At 44.2% G+C, this 25,813-nt stretch overlaps 1 protein-coding gene across 1 annotated transcript in view; it reads right to left on the bottom strand.

Annotated features, from left to right (window-relative positions):
• Positions 1-21,742, bottom strand: part of ppp1r14d (protein phosphatase 1 regulatory inhibitor subunit 14D) — a 44,858-nt gene extending 23,116 nt beyond the window's left edge. Inside the window, exon 1 of the mRNA XM_048536997.1 lies at positions 21,428-21,742. Coding sequence (XP_048392954.1) covers positions 21,428-21,610 — 183 coding nt within the window. The 5' untranslated portion in view covers positions 21,611-21,742. The remainder of the gene's footprint in view (positions 1-21,427) is intronic.
• Between the last annotated feature and the right edge of the window lie 4,071 nt (positions 21,743-25,813).

The raw sequence follows: 25,813 nt of genomic DNA on the forward strand, positions 1-25,813 counted from the left end.
TATCATATGTTGAAAGATTGGAGCGACTCGGCTTGTACACACTTGACTTTAGGAGGATGAGAGGGGATCTGGTTGAGACGTACAAGATAATTAAAGGATTGGAAACTGGAGGCAGGAAGCATGTTTCTGTTGATGGCTGAGTCCAGAACCAGAGGGCACAGTTTTAAAATGACGGGTAGGCCATTTAGAGCAGAGTTGAGGAGAAACTTCTTCACTCAGAGAGCGGTGGATATATGGAATGCTCTGCCCCAGAAGGCACTGGAGGCCAAGTATCTGGATACTTTCAAGAAAGAGATGGATAGAGCACTTAAAGATAGTGGAGTCAAGGGTTATGGGGATAAGACAGGAACAGGATACTGATTGTGGATGATCAGCCATGATCATAATGAATGGTGGTGCTGGCTCGAACGGCCGAATGGCCTACTCCTGCACCTATTGTCTCTTGTCTATATTGTGTATTTGTCGATCTTCTTCTTTAGTAGGTTAAAGCAAGATCCGTTCCTCCGAGACTTCAGGTGCTCCTCCAATTTTCTGCTCTTGTACATGCCCATTGTTCCTCCTACAGCTATTGGCATTCCGCTCACCCTTGGACACCAACAACCGACTGCGTTCATATGGTGCACAAGCAAAGCAAAATGCCAGGAAGTGGTCATTTTATGAAGTTAGGAACAAGCTGAAACAGATGGTTGATCAGAGCAGTCTTTAGAAAGGAGTAACAGCAAGTTGCAGGCTCAGGACATTAGGTGAGGTGAAGTCTTGGGACGACTGGAAGCATTATGATGATAACGTCTCATCATAACTTTCACTATGTTGCTTACATTATTTTTTTTCCCCCCTCCAGTCCATCTTTCATTCATTTTATGCTTAATTTGTTTTCTTTGTGTTCAGATGGCCATCATCACTCATTCCCCACATGACATCTTTCATTTCTGTACTTAATTGATAATCACTCCCTTTGACTTTTACACCAGGAACCTTTTGTCATTTAATGTCTCCCACATTCCAACCTATCACAGAAGGGTCCTGAAACGTCAGCTTTCCTGTTCCTCTGATGTTGCTTGGCCTGCTGTGTTCATCCAGTTCTACACCTTTTCATCACAGAACTCCACCATTGTGTTTGCCACTGACCTCCACCTCCTCTCACTCGCTTACAAGATAAACGTTGCAATTTCTATTGTCCCTTAGTTTTGACTGAAAGTTATCGATCTGAAATGCTAACTTTATTTTCACTTGTAGAGGGGGTGCTGACTGACTTGTTGAGCATTTCCAGCATTTTCTGCTATTATTTCTGATTTCTAGCACCAATATATTTTGCTGAGGCGAAAACAATAACAATGAGATGTCAGCTAAAGCCTGGTGCTGACTCAACTGTTTTTAGACAATAACCCCAAGAGTCTGTTGACTAGTTTGTTGGGAAATGGGGCAGGAAAAAGGTGATTTTTCAGAAGAGCTATCAGGGAGGCTCATTGAGTTAGTCAAAGCCTCCACACCAATTAGCCCTTAGTGAGATCCTCTGTCATGGATAAAGGGCTGAGCCAGTGATACACTTACTTTAGGATGGACAAATGCACCAAACCCACAGAATCTGGAATCGATGTTCATTGCACCTGCCCAATATTTTTTTGTGTTACCTATGGCATCAAGGGACATCGGAATCAGATTTCTTACACATGCTCAAAGGCCAAGACAGACTCCAGAAGCAAACACATGTAACCAGCACAATGGTATAACATCACAACACCGTCAGTGAGGATTTTGCAACAAATGCAAACAGATAAATGACACGAGAGTCAACCAAGAGAAAGGTAAGTGTCAGAAGATGACCTAGTTTTCCACACTGTTAACCTCATATACGCCATGTTGACACTGCAAGGTAATCATAATTCTTTGCAATCATGACTAATGTATGTCCTGAAAAGGCAGGACAACAAGCTAAAATCAACAATGGGAGATCGTGCCAACATGTTATACTTATGCATTCTGATAGACATGTCCTTCAGCAAGTGGCACTCTGATACTTCCAATGAAATAGCGTCTCACGGAGTATAATGGATCACCAACTTCGTGCACTGGCAGAATCACACTGTTGTAACAATCCACAAGCTCCCTCAGCTTCCTAAGATTTTCTAATTGTTAGATAGCAACCATCAAGCAGTGGCAGTCCAATACACATGCACAGATCTCTGTACAAACATAACTCATGGAATTCAAACCATACCCACTGATGGAACAACCACATTCAAAACAATTGAATCAGTCACCAGTCTATAAAGATAGAACTTCATAGGGTGATTACATCTGACACTCAGCAGATTACCCAATCCACCCAGACACCGAGATATCCCCGTTGGTCCTTTAGATTATGAAGGTGAAGACTTTTTCAGGGTTGATATGTTGTACTTTGTTCATACCCAGTGCACACACTGACAGTTGGCATGTAGGAGAGGACCAACTATAACAGTTGCAAAAGATCACTATCTAGGGTAGATAACAAAGTGTAGAGCTGGATGAACACAGCACGCCAAGCAGCATCTCAGGACCACAAAAGTTGACGTTTCGGGCCTAGACCCTTGCTCTCTGATGAAGGGTCTAGGCCCGAAATGTCAGCTTTTATGCTCCTGAGATGCTGCTGGGCCTGCTGTGTCCATCCAGCTCCACATTTTGTTATCTTGGATTCTACAGCATCTGCAGTTCCCATTATCACTACCTACGGTAGGTCTGATTGTATTATAGTAAGTAAGAAGATTTGTTCATTTTAACTACACCACAGTCAGCTGCACGTGGGAGGGAGTTGTGGGGAAACAGTAGCAATAACAAAGCATTTGATAGTTACAGAAATGGACAGACGTTTCAGCAGCTATACACATAGGGAGGCAACATACCATCTATGTCTAAGTTCATGGATGTTGACTGGATGGCTGCAAGGCATCATTCTGCAGAAGGGTGAACAGTCAGAGGGTCCACTTCAGTAACAATTTCTTAAGGAGCGAGGGACAAATTAGAGCCTGAAATCCGATTTCAGGGAGCTAGCAAGGAGATTAGAAAGTGGAACAACTCAAAGTTATAATTTCAGGATTATATCCAGTCCCACATGTTAGTGAGTGTAGAAATAGGAGAACAGTAGATCTGTCACTTTGTCATTTGTAGAAGGGAAAATTTTAGAAACTGTTATAAAAGATGTGATAACTGAACATTTAGAAAAGTGGGCAAATCCAACAACAATTTATACAAATGAAATCATGTTTGACAAACTTGGAGTTTGGGCAGGATGTTACTTCTAGCATTGAGAGGAGAGAACCAGTGAATATGCTGTATTTTGATTTTCAGCAGCCTTTTGATAAGGTCTCACAGAGGTTAGTAAATGAGTTTAGATGGGAATGGAGGTAATATACTAGCACAGATTGAGCATTGGTTAACAGACAGAAAAGCAGAGAGCTGGATAGTTTGGTCTCAGGGTTGGCAGCTTGTTACTAGAGTTAAGCTGATCATAAGCTACATAAATGATTGGGATGTGGCAACCAATTGTAGTCTTTGATGAGATTAAAATGGGCGAGAATGTAAGTAGTGATGAGGATCAGAGCACACTAAATGATAGACTAGAATACAGAAGACGGAATATAACATGAAACATTGTGAACTTATTCATTTTGGTAGCAAAAAAATGGACAGAATGGAAGACTACTTTTTAAAATGGAAAGAGATTGGGAAATGCAGGAGTCCACAGGAATATGGGTATCCTGGTCCATGAGTTGTTATAAAAGCTAGCTGGTTAATGCTGTGTTGTCTTCATAGCAAGGAGATTCAAGTACAGAAGTAAAGATGGCATGCTGCAGTTGTACAGATCCACGGTGAACCCTGACCTGGACTATTATGCACTTTGTACCAGTCCCCTTATCGAAGACATTTGCTTTCCATGAATGGAGGAGGTTCACTATATTCATAGAATTATAGAATTTCTACAGCGTGGAAAAGGCCATTTGGCCCATCAAGTCCACCCCCACCCTTTGAGGAGCATCCACTCAAACTCACCCCTCTTCCTTATTATTAGTGAACCAGGTGGGTTTTTCAACAATTGTAGTTTGGTCATCGATACATTCTTAAATCCAGACATTCCTATGAATATGAGTCCCAAGACATTAGCTGAGTTTCTGGATTAATAGTCTAGCGACAATGCCACTAGGCCATTGCCTTCTTGAGCTGATAGAGATAAGGCAAGTAGTGTTGAGTTAGAAATCAGCATGATATAAATAAATAGCAGAGCAGGCTCAGTGAACTGAGTAGCTCACTTCTGTTTTTACAGTGATCACATTCATAAAGAAATAAGTGGTATTTGTAATGAGACAATGCACCAGGGGATATCAGTCTTCTTATAGACTGGATAAATGAAATAGGCAAAAATAGTTTGGAGAACAAATTCTAGAATGCATTCAAGACAGCTCCTGAAAACAATAAGTCATCGAACAAGCAACTTTAGATAACAAAGTGTGGAGCTGGATGAACATAGCAGGCCAAGCAGCATCTCAGGAGCACAAAAGCTGACGTTTCGGGCCTACCCTGTCTTGGAAAATGAGATGGGTTAGTTATCCATTTGTCACAGGATCTCTTAATACAAGATTGCTAATCATAATGGGTCAGAATCTTAGATTGAGATTGAAAGTGAAGCAAGTAAGTTCGAACTCTGAACTTAAATAAAACCAATTATATATACATACACACACAAAGAGAAAAAGTAAAATATGAAAGTAAATGTGCCAAAAATACTTTTGTTTTAAGAAAGTTGTAAGAGCTTCCATAACTTTATGAAAAAAAAGATAGGAGTGGTGAATGTAAATGTAGATAGAGGCTGGTACAGGAAAGTTATAATGGGGCGATTAGAGAAATTATGCAGACATTGGGCATATATTTTGAGAGAGATTACATAGGAGTGAACAAAAATACCACAACCAGTGATGAAGCAAGAGTGTAATGACTGTTTCGAACTTAAAATTAAAGTTGAACTTAAAGTAAATGAGGCTGAAAGTCAACAAAAATTTCCTGAATCAGATCGCTTACATGCTAAGGTTCTAAATGAGGTATTTGGAGAGCTGATGGATCGACCGATTATATTTTCGAAAATTCCCTAGATTCTGGAGTCATACCACAGAATCGGAAGCTAGCAGATATTAAATTGCTATTTATAAAAGGTAGAGAGTAAAAAGAGACCTTCAGGCCAGTTGACCTGACAATCATTGGGAAAGTGCTGCAATCCATTATTAACGATAAGGTATAGGGGCACTTAAAAAGTCATAATATATGTTTAGGCAGAGTCAACATGGCTTCATGAATTAAAAACTGTGATGAGCAAATTTTGAGATACTTTGGCGAATGTAACTAGAAGGGTGGATAAAGTGTATAACATGGATATAGCATATTTAGGTTTTCAAAATACTTTCAACAATCTGCCATGTGAGTGTTGTATTAGCCTGGGTACAGAATTAAAGAAGGCAGAAAATTGAATAGTAATAAATGGGGCAGCTTCAAGTTGACAGCAGTGAGTGGTCAAATAAGTATGAAGTACAATATGGGAAATTTTGAGGGTACTCACTCTGGTAGTAGAAAAACTCAATATTTTCTGAAAGGTAGAAATCTATTGAATGCTGGTGTTGAAATGTTCACTAGATTTTTTTTAGACTGTGGACTAAAAGAGGAAAAACCTATTGCTTTAAACTAATGAAACTGGTTACAACAAACGTTGCAGTTTTACGAACAAGTTACAGGGACACAATATTGAGTTGTAAATACAATGTTGCCTTACTAGAGCAGTGAGAGAGAGGTCCAGCCAAAGCAGCACTGGCTATATGTATTCAAGGCAACTCTGCCTAGAGACAGTCCTTTGGTGGGCGTTTCAGTTATTGTGGTGTCAGCATAGCAACAAACTCTTGATTGGTTCCTTGGAAGATGGCTACAGTATTTCCATAAACAATGCAAAGGAGACATCTAGCATGCAAAAGACTGCACATCCGTTCATCTTTCTCTGCCTGTATGGAGAGGTAAAGGAAATCCCTAGCAGCTGACTATTCTTCCTCACCTCTGCTCTGCAAGCTGCTCTTTCTTCAAAATGCCTGTTGAAAAGGGAAAGTGGAAACCAATTTCAGAGACGATGAAAGTGCAAGCTCTCAGCTAACTAATGAAAGGCTGAGAATCAAGGTATCCACAACCTCATATCACCAACAAGGAGTTGGTAAAAGAAAATTAAAAGGAATTGAAAAGAACCAAAAGAAAACAACTCATTGCTGCCTTTACTCCAACTGGTGTTATCAAATTGTGCTTCCTTGAATTTTTTTGGTTCACTTATTATATTTATGTCTTATCTGTCTTTGTGTTCCTGCCTGTCTCAGAATGGAATATTATAAAATGCTGAAAAGTTTACATCCTGCAGTTTTGTTGAGCAATTCTACTGGATTACTTTTCGTCATTACTTAAAAACAGTTTGATTACAAGTAATAGTTTTTTTCTATGGAAAAACCACAGTGCATGTCTTGTTTTAATCTGAATTAGAGCTGTGAAAATGGGGCAATTTGGAAGTTTAATCAAAATTTCACTTTTGTGATGACTCTGGAAACTTTGGAGCTACTGTAGACATTGACCTAAAATTAATGGGAAAGCCAAAATGAAATAAAACGCAATGAGAAGAAAAAATGCCCATGAAGTTAGTTAGATGATAAACTAATGATTAGAAAGGTCATTGGTCTTAATATGTTTTGCATCTGAAAGAATGTGTGGTAGGATGAAGTGCTTTAACTCCACAGTAATGGACTAAAGGGCCACAGTATTTCTGAAAGGATGGTGTCTTGGTTTAAAACAGAATATTACATATAATATACCAGCTAAACAGATGTCACAAACTATACCATGTAAATATCATAAGGGTGATTGGATGGCATTTAGTTGTAACAGGCTGAGCATGGTTAAGTCAGAGGTTGTTAAAACAGTTGTTAAAAGCAAAAGATAGCCACTTTGCAAGGAGAATGTAGCAATTCTTAATGAGCAATTGATCAATTGGCACATTTGAGTGTATTGCCAGTGGCCAAACCAATCATATTGCTGGAGACTGGACAGTATCAAAGTTTGAACACACAGCCTCTCCGTACAGAGGAAAGTATCACACCATAAGTAATAGGAACATAAGTAAAAGGAAAACAATTTGAACTCTCAAGCCAACTCCACCATTCAATAGCACCATGGTGGACTCAACACTGCTCACATCCATTTTCCTGCCCTTTGATTCTTTCAGTGATCATTTCTCAGCCTTAAACATGCACAAGGACACTGCTCCCACAACTCTTTGTGGCAAGGAGTTCCAAAAACTCTCAACCCTCTAAGGGAAGAAATTCCTCCTCATCTCAACCTTAAACTGGTGCCACTTTATTCTGAGACTATGCCCTTTGGTCCTAGACTCTCCCATGAGGGGAAACATCCTCTCAGCAGTTAGCTGTTCAAGTCCCTTAAGAATCTGAGATGTTTTACTGAGATGGCTTCACATTCTAAATTCTAATGAAGAGAATATCACTGCATCACCTGGAATGTGTGTCTGGAGCCTTGGATAGTGAGGAGAGGAGGTAAACAGGTAGGCATTACTCCTCCACTCCCAACACCTGCAGAGTGTTAGGAATGGAGAAGTAATGGTCCAGGGCTGGAGGGAATGCAAAAGGCTGAGAATTGAGGGAAGGGGAATGCTTCTGGTGGTGGCATCCACTGGAGGAGGCAGAAATAGCAACTAATAATCCTTTGGATATGGAGGCTGGTAAGGACCAGGAGGACCCTATCACTGTTGTTGGAGGAAAGACAGGGGAGAAGGCAGAAGTGCAGGAGACGGGTTGAACATGGCTGAGGGCCCTATCAGTTAAAGTGGTAAGAAATCCTCAGTTCAGAAAAAAAATGGACATTTCTGAGGCCCCTCTACAGAAGGTAGAATCATCAGAACTGATGCAACAGAGATGGAGAAACTGGGAGAATGGGATGGAGTCTTTACAGGAAGCAGAGTGTGAGGTTGTATGGTCAAGGTAACTGTGGGAGTCGGTGGGTTTGTAATGGATATTGATGGCCAGCCTATCCCCAGAGATGTCGAGGAAGGGAACGGAAGAGTCAGTGTTGCACCAGGTGAAGGTGAGGTAAGGGTAGAAATTGGAAGCAAAATCATTAAGTATTTCCAGTTTACAAAAAGAGAGTGAAGCAGCACCAATGATGTCATACCAGAGAAAGAGTTGAGAGTGGGTGCTGGAATAGGACAGAAACAAGTTCCACCTACCCCATAAGGAGACAGGCATGGCTTGGGTCCATGCAGATACTCATGACCATACTTTTGATCGAAAGAAAGAGAGAGAAGTTAAGAGGAGAGATTGAGAGAGTGAGGACGAGCTCGGCCAGGAAGTGGCAGATGGGGATGGTTCTGACCTTTGTTCCAAGAAAAAGCATAGAGCTCTGAGACCATCCTGATGGGGAAGGGATGTGTAAAGGATTGCACTTCCATAGTGAAGATTCATGGATGAAACTGAGAAGGGTCTAGACAAAAGGAGTAAATTAAAAAATCTAGTTGAGGTAGAAAGATATGAGATCCATGGGGCTGGAGCAGACAGAAACATTCCATTTGCCTTCCTGATTCCCTACTGCACCTGTGTGCTAACTTTCTATGCTTCACATAGAAGTACCTGCAAGTCCCTTTATCTTGCAGCTTTCTGAAGTTTTTTGTCATTTAAATAATACTGTTCTTTCGTTCTCCCTTCCAAAATGAACAGCTTTGCACTTATCTACATTATAGTCCATTTGCTAAATGTTTGCTCACTTACTCAACCTATTTATATCCGTTCCAGCTATTTTTGTGTCATCTGCAAGTCTGGCTATGGTACATTTGCTTCCTTCCTCTAAATCATTAATATGCATTGCAAACAGTTGTGGTACCAGCCCGATCCCTGTGGAAGCTCACTTATAATGGGTTGTCAATCTGAAAAAGAGCACCTAATCCCTACCCCTGTTGCCAGTCCATTCTGTATCCATGCCAATATACTACCCTCCATCACTGTGGCCTCCTATCTTATGACTTAACCTTTTATGATGTATTCAGTCAAACACATCTGAAAGTCTAAGACAGCACATTTACTGGCTCCCTCTATCCACTCTGGTTCAGACTTCCTCACGAAACTCTAAATAGGCACGATTTTCCTTACAAGAAGCCATGCCTACTTTGCTCAATTAGATAATAATTTTCCAAATGAGCTGTTATTACCTGCTTAATAATTGATTCCAATGCTTCTCCAATAATAGCTATTAGGTTAAAAGAGATGCCCACTTCCTTCCCTTTATGAATAGGGGTGTCACATTAGCAGCAGCATAGAGGCGGGATGAACAGAAGAATTTGAAAAACATCAGGATCAGAAAATCAGAATATCCTTTATTGGCTAGAAACTTGGGCTAGAAAGGGAAAAATAGGGTAGCTGATTGCAATTTATTGAAAGTCAGTGTGTTAATAATCACCAGCAGCATGACAGTCTGTTAGAAAAGGAATTTAGGCAGCATTTTAAATCTGGGGAACTGAGAGAACAGCTTGTCAATGTGTGGTTAAAAAAAGTTCTGAAGGTAGTACCAGGAGTGGAATCGTGGCCAATGTCACGACAAAGGTGGACAAGCCACAGGAGGCTCAGAAGCAAACAAGACAGGTAGTGTTGGGGAGCTGGGGAGGTTGGGGTGGGGGGGACCTAGTGGTTAGTGAACTCATGTCAAAGGATGAGGAAGGGAATGTTCAGGAAATGGGAGTATCGAGCGGACACTGCCCTCCACAACCTCAGTGCAAATATCCATTGATATCTGCTATGACGCAGAGCCAAATAAGCTGGGTGCAAGTGGGCAGGATGTGGAGATAGAACACAAGTGCATGGCACCATCTACCCCTTGGCTGAAAAACTTCTCAAATTACACATAATAAGGGCAAATGAAACCAGCATAAACTCTCAGTGAAGATACTGATGCAGTCCCGGAAACACGTTTGGGAAAATGAAGAGGCTTTTGCAAAGCACAGGCCTGACTGGGAGAAGACTGGGGTGAGGGGACCCTGTGAGCCAAGCCTGGAAACAGTATCTCTTCTCGAAGGGAGTTAAGAGCAATCAGGAGACTGCAATAGTTTCACTGATGGAGCCGGATATATTGCACCTCCCAGGCAATAGTGTGAACTCACCGATTTGCCCAGTCCAAAAGCCTGAAGGATCCTGTAGTATAACAGTGGATTACCTATGTTGAAGAATATCCCAAAGTGCACACCTACAGTAACTCTGGTGATGCATTTGATAGCAACTGTACCCTAGAAGGCTAAAGTATTCAGTGCTGGACCTTTCAAACAAGTTCTGGTCCATACAGGGGAAGGCCGAGGACCTGCACATATTCAGATTATTATTTAAAGGCCAACAATTATAGGGTGCACGGTGGCTCAGTGGTTAGCACTGCTGCCTCACAGTGCCAGGAGCCCGGGTTCAATTCGACCCTTGGGCGACAGTCTGGTGGTTTGCACATTCTCCCAGCATCTGCATAAGTTTCCTCTGGGTGCTCCAGTTTCCTCCCACAGTCCAAAGATGTGCAGGCCAGGTGGATTGACCATGCTAAATTGCCTGAAGTGTTCAGGAATGCATAGATTAGGTGGGTTATAGGGGGATGGGTCTGGGTGGAATGCTCTTAGGGTCAGTGTTCACTTGTCGGGCCAAAAGGCCTGTTGTCTCACAGTAGGGATTTTATGATTGAATATACATGGAAATGCCTACCCCAAGAGTTATGCTATAGTCCCTACATCATCCACTAGAGCATGGCACAAGGGCCAGAAGAGTTCAGATAACCTCCCCCCACAGTTAGTGCAGTGTTTTTCTGGGAAACTGAACAGCAGCACTTGACCATTCCTGCTCTGTTACAGGAGAGGGGTCACTCATCAAACCCAGAAAAGCTCAGATTGGGGCAGAGAGAAAGGTTTTGTTTCTTGGGTTGACCTTTCGACCCAGGGACTGCCATCAAAGAAGAGAAATGGAAGGCTGTAGAGGAATTAAATTGGCTCATTCATGTGTCTGAGGTCTGATCATTCCTGGAATTGACCTGCTTCTGGGGAATATATCAGAGACAAACTCCTGCTGGAGTTGCCTTGGTAAAGGGTGGAATGGGAACGGACAGAGACATGTGAAGATGCCTTCGTCTGACTCAAGTCCTGTTTGCAGTCGCCTTTGGTGTCAAAGATTCCAATGAGACTTCAACCCAGAAGTAGCAATCACATCAGCCTACAAAAATATATGCCTCCTGAATCATGTGGCATGTGGAGAAGGCACACTGTATCTGTGGGCTGTGAAATAATCTCTAATTAGTCCTACCCCTATCTGGTCCAGATCTATGCTCACATGTAACTTGTGTATGCAGTATCTGGCTATATGGGCCCTGAGAGGGTTCACCCCAGTGGAGGGGGTTACCACTTGTGACCAGCCACTGCTCTGACCAATTTTGGAAATGAATATCAAAATCCCAGAGCAACAGGACAACACTCACAAGGTAAAAGCCCATTTGAAATGGAGAAGGATAACCCATGGGATTCAGGGACGTAGTAGCCTCAATGGACAAGGATGGAGCAGTGTCCATGCCCCTTTACTCAGACCTGACAGATGTCCAGCTCAAAGACCCAGTTTAAAGGAATACCAGGGAGTCAAAAGCAGGAGGAAAAGATTTGGATGGACCCTGGTGGTCTACAGCCTTAGTACTGAAGGAAGTCACATTATTCAAAGAAGACACGAGGCTGGTGCCTGAAGCTTACTGACAAGAGCTAATGGAATTGGCCCATGGAGTCCCAGTGCAGGATACCCAGGGAGTGAGGGAATGTATTAGGGAGGTGGGATGGTGGTCAAGAATGGGGGCAAGTATGGAGCCCAGGTGAAAGGATGTGAATCAGACCACAGAATAGCCCAGAATGGGAAAGTCAAATCTGGAGTTAACCAATGGGCAGATGGGCTGCAGTGATCCACACAAATCCACTTTATTGGTCTTCTACCAGCAACTTAAAACAAAAGGAAGAACCTGATCCTGGTGTTTAATTTTACAAAAGTGGCTAGTCACAGCTGTGTAGACTGCAAGAAACCTCCCTCTTAAAGGAAGTGTTTGCGAGGTGGGATTTGCCTGATAAGGTGGAATCAGATCATTAAGACACTGGTGGTGTAAGGTTGTTGAGGTCAGAAGGGAAATGACATGTGCCCCACAATCCTCAAACCTAGGGAATGGCAAAGCATGTGAACAGGACCATTAGAACAGCCCTGCAGATTGAAGTCAGCCTCAGAGAAGAGATGAGCTGTCCCCCCAACCCCCGACATATAAGGTGAAAAAAACTCACATCAGTTTATGGACTTACCCTTGACTAAAACCCTCTGAAGACAGAAGCTTGTGGAAATTACATTGGTTTAAAATTCACTGAACATTTGGACTCAAGAAACCACAGGCCTCAACTGAACAAAGGAAGGGCTGGTTGGGACAGACTTGGTAAGATACAAGCCCAGAGCAGATGGCTAGAATAGCTTGTAGAAGTCAACAACGCCACTCCGAGAGCAGCCCTCATCACCACTGAACACCATTACCCAACCACGAACCTCCACTTGATGGTTAGAGGTGGCCGAAAGCATCCAGAGACACCAGGCACTGACCAAGGCAACACCAGCAACATCCACCACCATCTGAGACAACAATTGCTTGCAAGGACCACTAAGAAGGAGAAGAAACCCAAAGTATTCACCTGTCAGGTCCAACATACCTAACCACATCAGCGGATGCCACAAGACTGACTGTTGCCAGTACTTGTGGCCCTTTGGCGTATCCCAGCTACAGCAAGAGACTATGGACAAGTACCAGTCAATACCACGTTTTCATTTCAGAAGTGAGCTTAAGGTCGTCCAGGCCCTCTAACCCAGCTTGGCTACTTATAGATAGTGGGAGGTGGGGCTCAGGGACTAACGGTGTAGGGCACCCCTAAGTAAGGGAAGCAGGATAGGACTTCAGGTTAATGGGTAATATCTCTCTCTCTCTCTGTTAGCATAGGTAATAGCTACCCTCTGTATCAAGTCTTGGCTGTAAGTTAACTGTGAAAAAGATCTCAGATATTAGTAGTCAAGTTTGATACTCACTTCCTTGTTTTCCTGTAAATATATGCAACTTGTTTGTCTCTCAATAAAATCAGAGATTTCTTTGCCTCTCCAGCATCGGCCTCCTGTGTTTTCCACCACACCACATTCCGCTGGATAAGCCCAGTTCAGAACCAGGGGGCTGGTGAACAATAAACCAGGCAGCACTCCCTACACACCGATCCACATCAATATACGGGCACAAAAATACAAGGGATGGGGTACGCTCTCCATAGATTAGTAACAGGTGGGCTCACATGAACCCTCCCCATGTCCCCATCCCCACAACATATCCTCGTACTGACAGTGCCACGCCAGCAGATACAAGAGCTGAACAAACATCAAATCACTTGTGGGAATGGTTGCAGCAGTTATACAGATAAGCAGCCTGTAACGTCAGGAAGAGAAGCCAACATAATAAATTGTTCATGAAGATGAATAAAACAAAGGGGGTGGGACTTTGGTATCAGGTGATGGTGCGGAACTGTGCCCTTGAGAGAAGCCCATACGGTATTGTGGTCAAGGCCAGTCCCATGGTCCATGCTGTCCAACTGCCCAAGTGTGTGAAGTGGTTCCAGGTCAACCAAATGAAGAGGGTGCCTGTTCCGAACTTGAAAACACAGGAAGGGTGGTGGACTATACATGCTGAAAGGAAGCCAACTCCCTGGATGAGAAGGATAATCTTTTACAAACCTGGAGGGGCCAGGGAACCCCGAACATACCCCGATCTGAAGGAGTATCCAGACTGTCTCTGTGGTCCTGCATATCTGGGACCTGTTAGTCTCAAAGTTATACTTAACTGCAATGGCAAATATCATTCTGCAAGATGTTGGCCAGATTTTCTAGTGTTTGTTTATATAGAATTTAAGCATTGTGGGATCATAGTTGTAACCATGGTCACAATTGTGGTGGGGAGGACTCTATACATAGGAGAGGATCATTCAGCTGGGACCAATAGAGTGTATTGGAATAATCAGATTCATGCGAATTTTGTACCCATTGTGAGAGGAGTGGACAGTTGAGCTCAGACTCCCAGTATTCATGGTTCCCAGAATTGTGTGATCAATCCTTCAATCCCTGCAGAACATGAGTCAATTGCCATTGTGTGATGTGCTAAGGCAAAACCCAAGGAAAAACAGTGAATGTTGTGCAGAGTAATGAAATGAGAGGCTGGATGAACACAGCAGGCCGAGCAGCATCTCAGGAGCACAAAAGCTGACGTTTCGGGCCTAGACCCTTCATCAGAGAGGGGGATGGGGTGAGGGTTCTGGAATAAATAGGGAGAGAGGGGGAGGCGGACTGAAGATGGAGAGAAAAGAAGATAGGTGGAGAGGAGAGTATAGGTGGGGAGGTAGGGAGGGGATAGGTCAGTCCAGGGAAGACGGACAGGTCAAGGAGGTGGGATCAGGTTAGTAGGTAGGAGATGGAGGTGCGGCTTGGGGTGGGAGGAAGGGATGGGTGAGAGGAAGAACAGGTTAGGGAGGCAGAGACAGGTTGGACTGGTTTTGGGATGCAGTGGGTGGAGGGGAAGAGCTGGGCTGGTTCTGCGGTGCAGTGGGGGGAGGGGACGAACTGGGCTGGTTTTGGGATGTGGTGGGGGAAGGGGAGATTTTGAAGCTGGTGAAGTCCACATTGATACCATTGGGCTGCAGGGTTCCCAAGTGGAATATGAGTTGCTGTTCCTGCAACCTTCGGGTGGCATCATTGTGGCACTGCAGGAGGCCCATGATGGACATGCCATCTAAAGAATGGGAGGGGGAGTGGAAATGGTTTGCGACTGGGAGGTGCAGTTGTTTATTGCGAACCGAGCGGAGGTGATCTGCAAAGCGGTCCCCAAGCCTCCGCTTGGTTTCCCCAATGTAGAGGAAGCCGCACCGGGTACAGTGGATGCAGTATACCACATTGGCAGATGTGCAGGTGAACCTCTGCTTAATGTGGAATGTCATCTTGGGGCCTGGGATAGGGGTGAGGGAGGAGGTGTGGGGGCAAGTGTAGCATTTCCTGCGGTTGCAGGGGAAGGTGCCGGGTGTGGTGGGGTTGGAGGGCAGTGTGGAGCGAACAAGGGAGTCACGGAGAGAGTGGTCTCTCCGGAAAGCAGACAGGGGAGGGGATGGAGAAATATCTTGGGTGGTGGGGTCGGATTGTAGATGGCGGAAGTGTCGGAGGATGATGTGCAGAGGTGGCTTGTTCTAAAATTAAGATAGCCTTTGTATTTTGAGATCTGCCATAGCCTTCCATAGCACCAACTGAGATATGACCCTGAGCGATACCTGGTATGTTGTTCAAGGAAAATACAGAGTTTTACAATGACAGTGTATGTCATGAGTTAGTGGTGTTACCCAATTGGTTTTCTAAATTGACCAAATTGCTCTTTTCGGGACTGCTGGAGCAAGCCATTGAGCAAGAGATTCAGGTGCAGGGATCATGCAACGTGGCTCTGAAAGGGATCTGGCCTAGAGAATAGGCATCCACTTTGAGGCCAAATCAAGGCGAGTGAGTAATACGTTGAGAAAGGGAATTGGTTAAGGATCTGGTGACTGCGTCTAATTTTGGAGTAGGAGAAGTTAACTCCATAGCTTTGGATAACTGGACCAAAAGGTCAGGACTCTTATGGCCCAGTTAAAAGGAGATGGTAAAGTTAGACCATTGGATCCAAATTAAGGGATGGTAAAACTCCCAGGATCTGGACAGAGTGGTCCAGCTGTTGATCCCTACCCTGGAACAGCATTGCAACAACTATCAATGCATTGCTGAAGGACCAGAGGAGCACAAAATGATGTCTGCTCCACGTGTGGAGGATGGATAGCAGAGCAGGCCTAGCTACATTTTAGACGGATATATCAGGACAGCATTCCCTCCTGGGTCACAAATACCCAGCTCCACTACTTCACATCTGGATCAACAAATTTGACCTGTTGCCAATGCAGGGTTTAGCGCATGTATGTTCAGCCAAGGTTGATAATATAGTTAAACATGGAATGCTAATAGGAGCACAGTAATCCATTCCAAAATTACAGGGAAGGAGAAACCCAAACATAAATATAAAGTACAGAACATTGGAGTCGTATGAGAGGGACACCACATGGTGTATAACAATGACATTCATACCTACGCTGTACCATCAGGGGGCATGATTTCAGGGTCCATCCTGATGGGATGTAGGATGGGGAAAATATCTACTGTCCATCCTCACCCCATCTACAAGCTTTTCCTGGTTTTAATGCTTAGTTATATGTGCTATGCAAGCAACATATGGGAGTATCCCAAGTGACATGCATGGGAGCTTTTCAGCTCCACCTGTTCTTTTTCTTTCTTTTCCCTCTTTCTCCCTCTCCTTTTTTCTTCTTCTCTCCCCTTAGCACTCGAGGCGAGTCCTGGAGCAGCAGCAGGTGCTGGCAGAAAGTCCTCGAAAGCCCTGGCAGAAAACACGTGGGCCATGTGCCCCAGAACACCAACAACAAGCGAGCCCTGGTACAGCACGTGGGCTGCGAGTCCCAGGCGGAGACTGGCATGGGGGGAGGCAGTCCTGGCACTTACCTTGGAGTGGGAGTGGATTGGGGCTTGGAGTGGAGCAGGGTGACTGTTGATTGGGGTCTGGTGCCAGCGGTCAGACCGTGTACAGAGGCCATGCGCTGAGCTGCTGCACTGTAATGTCTACCTTACTGTAATGTCAACCCTTCAATGATGTCCTATTTTTAAACTTATTATTCAACACAATAAAATACAATTACTTTTATTCCACTGCTGTATCCAAGAATTGTACCTAGAAGTTTCCATAAGAAGGCAGACATTGTAAAACCTTTTCACTGTACTCCTACAATGGAGTGACAATAAAAAAATTCTATTCTATATTCTATTCTAACAACCACAAAGATATCTTGCTGCCCCATTCAAAACTGCTCGATGTTCATTTTATTCTTCTCGCGTAAGGCAGATAGAATGAGTGGACATCCGTAGCAGAAGATAGAGGCATTGGCATCTATGACAACCAGGAGGAAGCCCTCAACCGATATATGAATCAGTTTCTGTGCCCAAACCTCCATTATCCATACACACTACCAGGGAAAGGCAAGTGGTGGGACAAGTGTGAATGTGTATTATATCCTGCAGTAATTATGTGAGCAAGTTCAGAGGGAGGTTGAAGGGATTTGGGACACCAAGTGGTAGGATGGTCTTTGGGATTGGGGATCCACTCCTGGGTCCGTATTGTGTCCCACATGCTGGTGGTAATCCGATTTACTTGTATTGGTAGTTCTTTGGGATTGGTTGAGGGGGAGGGGGGGGCGATAGTTGAATTTAAGTACAGGAGCAGGAAAGTCTTGCTGCAATTGTGTGGGACTTCTGTGAGCTGACAACTATAGAACCGTGCACAATGTTTGTCTTTGCACTGAATGAAGCATACCTGCTGAGAGAGGGAGCGGTGAACACACATTGGATTGAATCCTGGGATGAGAGGGTTATCCTATAAAAAGAGAGATGATGTGGACTACCTCTTACATCCTACAGTTTACAAAGAAACAAAGAAACCTACAGCACAGGAACAGGCCCTTCGGCCCTCCAAGCCTGCGCCGATCAAGATCCTCTGTCTAACCTGTCATCTATTTTCTAACGGTCTGTGTCCATTTGCTCCCTGCCCAACAATGTACCTGTCCAAATATATCTTAAAAGACGCTAACGTGTTTGCGTCTACCACCTCCGCTGGCAATGCGTTCCAGGCGCCCACCACCCTCTGTGTAAAGAACTTGCCACGCATATCTCCCTTAAACTTTCCTCCTCTCACTTTGAACTCATGACCCCTGGTAATTGAGTCCCCCACTCTGGGAAAGAGCTTTTTGCTATCCACCCTGTCTATACCCCTCATGATTCTGTAGACCTCAATCAGGTCCCCCCTCAATCTTCGTCTTTCTAATGAAAATAATCCTAATCTATTCAACCTCTCTTCATAGCTAGCACCCTCCATACCAGGCAACATCCTGGTGAACCTCCTCTGCACCCTCTCCAAAGCATCCACATCCTTTTGGTAATGTGGCGGCCAGAACTGTACACAGTACTCCAAATGTGGCTGAACCAAATTCCTATACAACTGCAACATGACCTGCCAACTCTTGTACTCAACATCCCGCCCAATGAAGGAAAGCATGCCATATGCCTTCTTGACCACCCTCTTGGCCTGCGTTGTCACCTTCAGGGAACAATGGACCTGAACACCCAGATCTCTCTGTTCATCAATTTTCCCTGGGACTTTTCCATTTACTGTATAGTTCGCCCTTGAATGTGATCTTCCAAAATGCATCACCTCCCATTTGCCCGGATTGAACTCCATCTGTCATTTATCTGCCCAACTCTCCAGTCTATCTATATTCTGCTGTAATTTCTGACAGTCCCCTTCACTATCAGCTACTCCACCAATCTTAGTGTCATCAGCAAACTTGCTGATCAGACCACCAACACCTTCCTCCAGATCATTTACATATATCACAAACAACAGTGGTCCCAGCACAGATCCCTGTGGAACACCACTGGTTACAGGTCTCCAATTTGAGAAACTCCCTTCTACTACTACCCTCTGTCTCCTGTTGCCTAGCCAGTTTTTTATCGATCTAGCTAGCACACCCTGGACCCCATGTGACTTCACTTTCTCCATCAGCCTGCCATGGGGAACCTTATCAAACGCCTTACTGAAGTCCATGTATATGACATCTACAGCCTTTCCCTCAATCAACTTTGTCACGTCCTCAAAGAATTCTATTAAGTTGGTAAGACATGACCTTCCCTGTGCAAAACCATGTTGCCTATCACTGATAAGCCCATTTTCTTCCAAATGGGAATAGATCCTATCCCTCAGTATCTTCTCCAGTAGCTTCCCTACCACTGACGACAAGCTCACCGGTCGATAATTACCTGGATTATCCTTGCTGACCTTTTTAAACAAGGGGACAACATTAGCAAGTCTCCAGTCCTCTGGGACCTCACCCGTGTCTAAGGACACTGCAAAGATATCTGTTAGGACCCCGGCTATTTCCTCTCTTGCTTCCCTCAGTAACCTGGGATAGATCCCATCCGGACCTGGGGACTTGTCCACCTTAATGTCTTTTAGGATACCTAACACTTCCTCCTTCCTTATGTCACCTTGACCTAGACTAAGCAAACATCTATCCCTAACCTCAACATCTGTCATGTCCCTCTCCTTGGTGAATACCGATGCAAAGTGTTCGTTAAGAATGTCACCCATTTTCTCTGACTCAGCGCATAACTTTCCTTCTTTGTCCTTAAGTGGGCCAATCCTTTCTCTAGTTACCCTCTTGCTCTTTATATATGAATAAAAGGCTTTGGGATTTTCCTTAACCATGTTTGCCAGAAATATCTCATGTCCTCTCTTAGCCCTCTTATTCCTTTTTTCAGATTAGATTAGTTTGAGATGATCATATTAAAACATCAAAATATTCTTAAGGGCCTTACGTGGAGTAGTTGCTGAGATGATCTCTCCGGTAGGAAATCTACCCATGATCACAGTTTCATCATCTCAGAATGAGATAAGTGAGATTTCTTCACACAGAGGGTTGTAATTTTTTTTAAATGCTCTACCCTGGAGAATTGTGGATGTTCAGAAACTGAACATTTTCAAAGCTGACATCAATAAAGTTTTAAACTTTGAGCAAATCAAGGAACGAGGAAGTGGGCAGAAAAGTGAAGCTGAGGTCGAACAACACAGTCATGATTCCTTTGCATTGTACAACTGGTTTTGAGAGCCATTTGATCAACACTTGCGCCTATTACTTAGAGTCCTATGAGTGAATCCATTCCCAATCACCATACCATGATCAGAGATGGGCCAATCAGATCCAAACCTGCTGATTGAAATCAGGTAATGATTTCAGTCTGCTCGGGTCCACCCCCACTACAGTCCAGTATCTAACTGGATTCAAAAATATTCCCGATTGTGAATATGTTACCAATTGCATTCACATTCAGTAGTGAACTATGCACACTACAATGCTGATTAATGGTTGACCATTCATGACACTCTTAGAGAGGGGCTGTTGTGATGCAATGGTATCATCTCTATCCTTTATCCAGGAGGTCCAGGTTCAGGTCCCAACTGCTCCAGAGTTGTGAAAATAGCAAGTCTGAATTAATTAATTTAAAATATCATCTCAATACTATCAGGTTGTTGTTCCAATATTTTACTTGCCACCCCCAAATCTAAAACATATATGACATGTTCACTGCATATAATATCATGTCTTAATCATGGAGAAACCATTAAATGTTAATTTTAAACATCCAACTGCAACCTAGCAAGGTAAAATGGTAAATTGTGACAGATTGGAGATACCACTTAACACAAGGAACAAGGGTTGCGGTCTACTGAATAGAATCAGGGATAGTTCACATATTTCTTGGAATTGGCCTGTTCATCTCTCTATTCTCCCAGTGTTTGTGGCTATTAATGAGTCTGTCATAACCATCAAATACTGCAATTCCTATATACCCTCTGATTCCCAAAGACACACCATTCCCACAGATGCCCTCACCCCAACTCTCCCACATACACATACACAAACCTATCCATGCAAAACAGGCACCCCCAACATTCTCCACACCCCAACACACATATACAAAAGCACATCCACATTCCTCACATCTCCGAACACACACACACACACTTATACTACCCACACAACAAACACATAACATACCTGCAACCTCACACAGCATTGTGCCTGTGCTCCCACACACCATGGGCATATCATCACAGCACACCATACCCACAACCCACACACTCACACACGTAGCACTGTGACCCCACACGGCACTGAGTGTCCACCCCACACAGTGCCACACAATCACTGAGCTTTCAATAGCACATCCTTCAGCACTAACCACATAATTAAATGATACATTCAGTAATTGAGAAAACTCAGCGGAACGCATTCCAAAAACCACAGTTTGGTATTACAGATGTTTTGCTGCTCAATCCGGCTGACAGTTCCCAGGCATTGACACAATTGTGATGAAGGCACGTTGCAAATGGTTCGCGTTCAGCACCCTTTGCACTAAGGAGTTCACCTCAAACAAGCTGTCGCTGCTGGAGAAGGTCGGTCTTAGTGTATGCAACATTTTACAATTAAGGGTTCATAACGTGAGCTCTTTAGTATCCGAGTACACAGCCTGACCCAAGTCAAGGTGAAGGATAGTAAGAACTGCAGATGCTGGAGGATAACACTGATCAAGGTGAAGGATAGTCGCTTTACTTCCTCACTCACCTCACAGCCATACAACTGATGAAGCTGAAAATCCAGCCACTCCTCGATGTCCAGTCTCCTCTGCAGGTCTTTCCTGTCGTACCGGACCGTGAACTTGCCCAGTTTCCGCTGTGACTGAGCCTCGTTTTCCTTGCTTGGGGACTGAAAGTAGACACGGGACTGTGTGCTGGGCTCCGCCATCATGCGGACTGACCTGACTTGACTGATCGGAGCAATAAACCAGCCCGGGCGTCTAAGCTGCTGCAGACCTGAGCTCGCATGTGAGATGGAGAGTGAGTGCAGCCGTCACGCAGTTCTTCCTCCTCCTCCTCCTCCTCCTCTTTCCCCACACCCACCCCTCCCAAATCCTTCTTCGCTTTCCGGGCAGATGGGAGACACCAGCACACAAACACAGAAAAACAATGCTCTATTCCCAGTCTTGTTTGCGTGAACTGCTGTTGGATCCAATGACTTATTTTATTGCGTTAATGAAACTGTGCAGATTAAAACAAGCCAATCGACCGTTGTTTACGTGATCTGACTCACCGGGGCTAATAAAACAGCCTCACGGGTGAGGAATTTGAATGGCGGTCTTATTTTCTTGAGCTTTTTTCATGAATTATTTCCTTAAGCCTTTCACCTTGTCGGTTGTCTCTGACCAACGCTCCAGTCGCCTGCCCTTCATGGCTCATTGTTCCATAAAATTCTGCCGACTGCCATCATAACATTTTCACTGTTTTAAACCTGCTATCTTGGCTATCGAGGGAGTCACAGCGAAGATCACAAACAAAGCAGGCTCAAGATGTGAAACAGTCCCATGCTTGCCCACAGTGTGTCTGTATAGAATGAACGCTGTCATTGCAGTATTGTTGTCCCGGGAATATGTTATTGCCATCACAACATTTTTCCCATTTTGTCCTCATCCTTATATGACACCGCTTTGGAGCAGGTGGGGTTTGAACCTGGGCCTCCTGTCTCAGAAGTAGGGGAGCACTACCATTGCACCACAAGAGCTCCCTTACGGGACCACTGCTATGGTTCAGCATCACAGTGGTGCTCTTTTTTAACCTGAGGTTCACCATGCCTCAGGTAAGTGGAAGAGGTTGAGAAGGCGAGTCCTAAACGTCACCTCAGCCAGTTGATCAGGGAATTGAACCCATGCTATTGACATCACTCTATATTGCAAACCGAATGTCCAGGTAACTGAGTTAACTAATCCCCTTCCTGTGTTGTCATACTTAAGTTCACTGAAGCCACATTTGTGTAAGTAAAACAGCAATAATTCAAAGTCCAGATATGGCAGAGATTCAGAACCCAATTTGGGCCTGCTGCCTGTGTGAACCTACAATTGATATAGAGAGCCCCTGCTAAATGGTAAGTAGTACAGTTGCCATCAGTGAAGATGATATCCGTGAAGATTACTTAATCTTGCGATGGATATAGTGACACCGACAGGATTTCCTGTTGGAGAGCGCCTCCTGGTGGTGAAAGGGTCATCTAATAATGTAAAAGAAAATCTACTGCTAAAGGGAAATCCTCCTCTTGAGGGAGAATCTCCACCTATTTAAAAACTGATTACTGAAGACAGCCCCCTTCATCTTGGCAGAAAAACTCCTCCTAATGGTGAAAGAAGACATTACAGGTGGTTTTGACACCATAACATCTCCTTTAAGCAGAAAGAGTACTCATGATGTGTACAGAGGCCCTCGCATGGTGGATAGCACATTTTGTTGGAGAATAGGGTAATTGCTCTCGAAGAAAAAGACACATGTAACTATGACAAGAAGCCTCATAAAGAGGGTATTACCTACTGGTGGACAGAGTCCCTCACTTTACTGGGCATGACTTATTCACCAGAAAAAGAACTCATCTTAATGAAGAGAATGCATTCTAGTGTTGAAAAGACCCATTAGCATTAGTGCTGGGGACCTCTGTAATTGTTGGAGAGAGCTCCTCCCGTTGGTGAGCTCAACATATGCCAGTGATAATGAGGGTTCCTTGTGCCTGTGATAAGAGTGCCTCACATTTCTGTCAATGGTTTTCAATTCATGAAAACCTGCTTTAGTTGTCAATGAAGAGAATACTTTTTATTGGTACAAAGCAACATGTGTTGGTGAAGAGATGTGAAAAAGGTGCTTACTGCTGGTGCAGAATGCAATTTTTCCGAGGGAAAATAACCTTGAGTTTGATTATTTTGTGTTTGATTATTTGAGTTTGATTATATCGACCTGGCACTCAGGAAGAATATTCCTCAAAGGAGCACCAGGAGATAACAAGGTGTAGAGCTGGATGAACTCAGCAACCCGACCCCACCACCAAAGACATTTTTCCCTCCCCACCCTTATCTGCTTTCCGGAGGGACCACTCTCTCTTGGACTCCCTTGTCCAGTCCAAAATCCTCTCCAGCCCTACCACATCCGGCACATTTCCCTGCAACCGCAGGAAGTCGCTCACCTGCACATCTGCAAATGTGATATACTGTATCCTCTGTTCCCGGTGTGGCCTCCCCTACATTGGGGAAACCAAGTGGAGGCTTGGTGACTGCTTTGCAGAACACCTCCGCTCGGTTCGCAATAAACAACTGCACCTCCCAGTCGCGAACCATTTTAACTCCCCCTCCCATTCCTCAGACGCCGTGTCCATCCTGGGCCTCCTGCAGTGCCACAATGATGCTACCCATAGGTTGCAAAACAGCAACTCATATTCCACTTGGGAACTCTGCAGCCCAATGGTAGAAATGTGGACTTCACAAGCTTCAAAATCTCCCCTGCCCCACCACATCCCAAAACCAGTCCAACTTGTCCTCGCCTCGCTAACCTGTCCTTCCTCCCACCTATCCTCTCCTCCCTCCTCAAGTCCCACCTCCACCTCCTATCTACGAGCCGCATCCCGCCCCCTTGACCTGTCCGTCCTCTCTGGACTGACCTATCCCCTCCCTACCTCCCCACCTAAACTCACCTTTACTGGCTCCATCTCCGCCTCTTTGACCTGTCTGTCTCTTCTCCACCTATCTTCTCCTCTATCCGTCTTTGATCTGCCTCCCCCTCTCTCCCTATTTATTTCAGAACCCCCTTCCCTTCCCCCATGTCTGAAGCAGGGTCTAGGCCCAAAACGCCAGCCTTCCTGCTCCTCTGATGCTGTTTGGCTTGCTGTGTTCATTCAGCTCTACACCTTGTTATCTCAGATTCTCCAGCTTCTACAGTTCCTACTATCCCAGGAGAATTGTTGTTACAATTAATTGCAGAATCACAGAATGGTTACAGCACAGAAGAAGACCATTCAGCTAATCATGTTTGCACTGGCTGTCTAAAGAAGCAAGTCAATGAATGCCACACATTCACCACACTGCTCCCGCTCCCCCCCCCCCCCCCCAACCACCCCCGGTATCCTTGCACATTCTTCCTTTTCCAGGTCATAGTCCAACTCCCTCTTGAATTGAATCTCTCAATTGAGTCTGCCTCCATCACCTCTCTGGCAGCATATTCCAGATGCTAAACACTCGTTGAGATGAAAATGTTTTTCCTCATGTTAACTCTTCTGTTTTTGCCAATTACCTTAAATCTGTGATTTCTGGGCCTTGGCCCTCTAGCAATGTGAATAATTTTCCTGTCTACTCTGTCCAGAGCCCTCTTCTCAACTTTGTCTTCTCAAAGGAGAACACCAAACATTTCCAGCCTATCCATGTTACTGAAGTTCCTCATCTTTGGAACCAGTCTCATGAAACCTTCCCACATCTCTCCTAGCTTAAGACCTTTCCTAAGGCGTGGTGCACAATATGGGATGCAAAACTCCAACTGAGGCTGAACTGATGTTTTATACAATGTTAAAACAATGCCTGTACTTTTGTACTCAATTTCCTTATTAATAATGTGTAGGATATTGTATGTTTTATTAACGTCTCTCTCCAACATGTCTTGTCACCTTTAATGATTTATGCATTTACAATTCCAGAACCCTCTGCCCCTGCACCCCTTTTAGAATTATGCCTTTTATTTTATGTTGTCGTGACATTTTTCCTTTCAAAACAAGTCAATTGACAGCAATAATTTCCTCTGCTACTTGTCCACCCACTCTACCAGTCTGCCTGTGGCCTTTTGCAGATCCCCACCAACGTCCTCACAGTTTGCAATTCATCACATCTGAAAGACAATGTTCTTTTATCAACATTGATGCGCCAACCTAGATCTCACACAAAAGTTTAATTCGGGGGTTGGCACAGCTTTCTGATATGAAGGCAACTTTTTTTTTACACAAAGGATTCACATGTGGAATGAACTTCCTGAGGAAGTGGTGGATGCGGTACAATTACAATGTTTAAAAGACATTTGGATAAGTACATGAATAGGAAAGGTTTGCAGGGATATGGGCCTGGAGCAGGAAGTTGGGACGAGTTTAGTTCGGGATCAT

This window comes from Stegostoma tigrinum, chromosome 10, assembly GCF_030684315.1.
Source record: "Stegostoma tigrinum isolate sSteTig4 chromosome 10, sSteTig4.hap1, whole genome shotgun sequence".
Lineage (NCBI taxonomy): Eukaryota > Metazoa > Chordata > Chondrichthyes > Orectolobiformes > Stegostomatidae > Stegostoma > Stegostoma tigrinum.